This window comes from Lactuca saligna, chromosome 5 (genome assembly GCF_052625555.1).
Source record: "Lactuca saligna cultivar CGN05327 chromosome 5, ASM5262555v1, whole genome shotgun sequence".
Taxonomy (NCBI): Eukaryota; Viridiplantae; Streptophyta; class Magnoliopsida; order Asterales; family Asteraceae; genus Lactuca; species Lactuca saligna.
This window is the reverse complement of record NC_136421.1, coordinates 41,393,647-41,397,202: the sequence shown is the minus strand read 5'-3', so window position 1 is coordinate 41,397,202 and position 3,556 is coordinate 41,393,647. Positions and strand designations below refer to the sequence as shown.

At 34.8% G+C, this 3,556-nt stretch overlaps 1 protein-coding gene across 1 annotated transcript; it reads left to right on the top strand.

Annotated features, from left to right (window-relative positions):
* The first annotated feature begins 395 nt into the window (after positions 1-395).
* Positions 396-1,930, top strand: OBP4 (OBF binding protein 4). The gene has a single exon (XM_078956781.1). It carries the CDS (start codon positions 607-609, stop codon positions 1,618-1,620), a length of 1,014 nt encoding a protein of 337 aa, XP_078812907.1. The 5' UTR covers positions 396-606; the 3' UTR covers positions 1,621-1,930.
* Positions 1,931-3,556: the final 1,626 nt, after the last annotated feature.

Genomic DNA, 3,556 nt, shown 5'->3' with positions numbered 1-3,556 from the left:
TCCATTTTTTTTATTATTTTTTTTTTTTTTTGAGAAGAGAAGGTGGAGGTGTAATATAATTTTTTTTTTTATTTTTCTTTTTTAATAATTTTTTTCATGAAACGTATGAGGTAGAGAAAATACAATCCACTATCAATAATTAACTGCCATTTTCTGGTCAAGCAGGTATTTTCTAAAATCAATTTGTGAATGATTTGATTTTCTTAGAGTACGAGCTACATGTGGGTACCTACAACCTACCTACACCCGTCGTTACTGTAACTCTTATTACCTATGATATGTAGGGCTAATTCTGTAATTGCACACTACGCGGCACACGATAGTAATTTTCAACTTGCCTCAGGGCTATTTTCGTAAATTCACATCTAGTCATCCCCATTTTATTCTTACAGAAATAATACTCCCAGTTTTTGTAGTAGAGATATTTCATGATCACTCTCTCCCTCATACTTTTTCTAGAGAGAGAAACAAAAGTCGGCAAATGTGAGCTCAAGTCCATCAAAATCCGGTGTTAGTTTCGTATTTTAGGTTCTATTTCTTCAAGTTTGAGAAATTCGGGTGTGGTGTTTGGCGGATTTTTGTTTTTTATTTTTATTTTGGTAAGAAATGCAGGATATACATTCGATTGGGAGTGGTGGAGGAGGAGGGAGGTTGTTCGGCGGCGGCGGTGGGGATAGACGGTTGCGACCGCACCACCACCACCAAGGTCACGGACCACAGGCTTTGAAATGTCCGCGTTGCGAGTCTTTGAACACGAAATTCTGTTACTACAACAACTACAATCTCTCTCAGCCACGTCATTTCTGTAAGAGCTGCCGGCGATACTGGACCAAAGGTGGTGTACTCCGTAACGTCCCCGTCGGCGGTGGTTGCCGTAAAACTAAGAGATCGAAGCCAAAGTCCAGTAACAATAATCCATCCTCCGATGCTACTGTACGGAAATCGTCTCATTCACAAAATTCCAGCAGTGACAGCTCTAGCCTCACAGCGAACACTACGACGGCAAAAACAAAGGTGAAGACAACCCCAATCGCACCGGCCACCGCCACGGAGGTGTTGTCAGGTATTAAATCAACGAACTCTGCACCGACGTTGCTTAATTTTCAGGAATCCTCCTCAGGATTTCTCAATATCACTCAGTCGTCTGCTCCGAACCCTAGCTTCGATCCACCGCTACTGAACCACTCATCAGCTGAAAACAACATATTCCCGGAGATTGGAACATTTACAAGCTTGATAACCTCATCCACCGGTCAATTGCCACTAGGATTTAACATAGCCGCCGACATTTCACCGTTCCGGATGCACCACACTGGTCATCTTGTAGAAAATTCAAACGCGAACCAACAACAATGGATGCATACAGATCATACCATGGAAGATGATTTGAAGGTTCCCGATACAGGTCCACTGGGATTCATGGATGCTCACACGGATCAAACGGAGTTTTCGGGGTTACATGACAAGGCAACTAACGATGAACTTGGCACAGAGGATTGGGATAATGGTACAGATCAAGCATTGTTTGATCTAACAGGAAGCGTGGATCAATCATACTGGAGTCAAACACAGTGGGATGAACATGATCATGGACATCATCAACTTAATTACCTTCCTTAACATCATCAACGCAAAGGTACCGAATTAAATCATCTACAAGAACTTTTTACCCACCAAAAAAAATAACAGAAAGAGAAAATGGAGATATAACGACTTGGATCTCCTATGTACATCTATATTTTCTTGAAATTTCTCATTTATGATCTCGAGAGATGTTTTGGGTTTGATGTTCTTATTGTGAACCCGAAACTAACTCTTTTTTAATTTTTTTTTTGCTTTCTTTTTGGGTTGTGAAATTTTAGTATGATGATTATGGGTTTGAACCATTTTAATTTATAATATAGAGGATCATAGTGTTTAATTTCCTTAATGTTTATTACTTTATTATTATTAAATTCATCAATATGAAATATAGAGTAAAGACAAAATTGCATAAATGGTACATGTGGTTTAACAAAAGTCTCAAATTCAGTCTTTCTATATTTTTTATGTGAATGGTCCTCTTGGTTTCATTTCTTGCATTGTTGTCATCGAGACTTATCTTCCTTGTCATTTTCTTTTATAATTTTTTTTTTCACCAATTTTGATTAAAAAGAAAATTAAAATAAAATTAACCTCATACCCCATACCCCAGGCCTAAACCATGATGAGTTGAAGACCCATAAATGTTTCTCCATCTCGTTATGTTCTTGTGTTTTTCGTAAATAGGAAACAAACATTTTGATTACACTCAAAAGTAACTATAGAGTTATCATAAGCCTCAAAGAACTAGATGAATTGAAATGGGTGGATTGGACTTGAGAGTATATCTCCTAGGGATCCATTTACTTTTTTCTGTTTCTTTAATTGTTAAAATCAGTTAAAAATGGAAAAGAAATTAGAAAATGGTAGAAAAGTTTTTTTTATATGGCTCAAGAACCAACCATACAAAAAAAAAAAAAAAAAAAAAAACGGTCATTAGCAAATAAAAACTTAAGAGACATTAAGTTTGCCGCTTGTGATAAAGCACGGGGATCATTTATGCGATTTTGGTCTAGAGTAAATTACATATTTCGTCCATGTGATTTGCTCCAATATGCACTTTTTGTCAAGCGTTTGAAAATTTGTTATGGCTGGTCCCTATGTTTTCTAAGTCTTGCACGGAAGGTTCCTAGGTCCATCAACGTCTATGGGTCTTCGTTAAATGAGTGTGATATGACTAAAATGCACATATATTTGTTTTGTTTTGTTTTTACTTTTCATTAAAAAAAATAAAAAATAAAAAAAAATAAATAAATAAAAAAAATTCTAATTTAAAATAAAATGAATGATAAAATAAATTGAAAATTTGAGAAAATGATAAAAAAATAATAATAAAAACATGTCGCTAGTTAATATTTTTTATATGACGAAGTTTTAGTGTTGGACAAATTATTTTTGTAGAAGGGTCATCTATGTCAAGTTGGTGAAACTTGTGTTTTACTATTGCTCTATTTGATATACATCTGACCGAGTCAAATCAAAAGAAAGCAGTAGAAATCGAACTTAGGTTTACAAAGTCATATCTTTTCCACTATGCTTAGAAGGTTTTTTTGTTATATTTACTCAAATACTTTATATAATGTATAACGTTGGTTATTATTATTATTATTATTATTATTATTATATCGCATAAAAACAAATAGCACATCAGGGTAAAATAGTTATTTTGCATCGGTCAGCACATTCAGTCAGATATAAAATCAAACAATATGATTTCTTACTCAGTCAGAATTTCTTACTCAGACAGACATTTCTCAGTCATCATTTTCTCAATCAGCAACTATCAAACGGAGCCTAAGTGTTGACCAAGTGAGTCAGTATGACCAAGTTTGTATAACTTTATATGGTAAAGGACCATAGGTGAAGAAGAGTAAATTATTGAAATCGTTCCTATGGTTTGGTTAAAATTTTATATTTGGTCTCTAATTTTTATTTTGCACTCGGATCATCCATGTGGTTTGATTTTGTTACATTT

What these genes read in the sequence shown, in the direction of transcription:
- OBP4 (XM_078956781.1), top strand. Translation starts at nt 607, where the DNA reads ATGCAGGATATACATTCGATTGGGAGTGGTGGAGGAGGAGGGAGGTTG.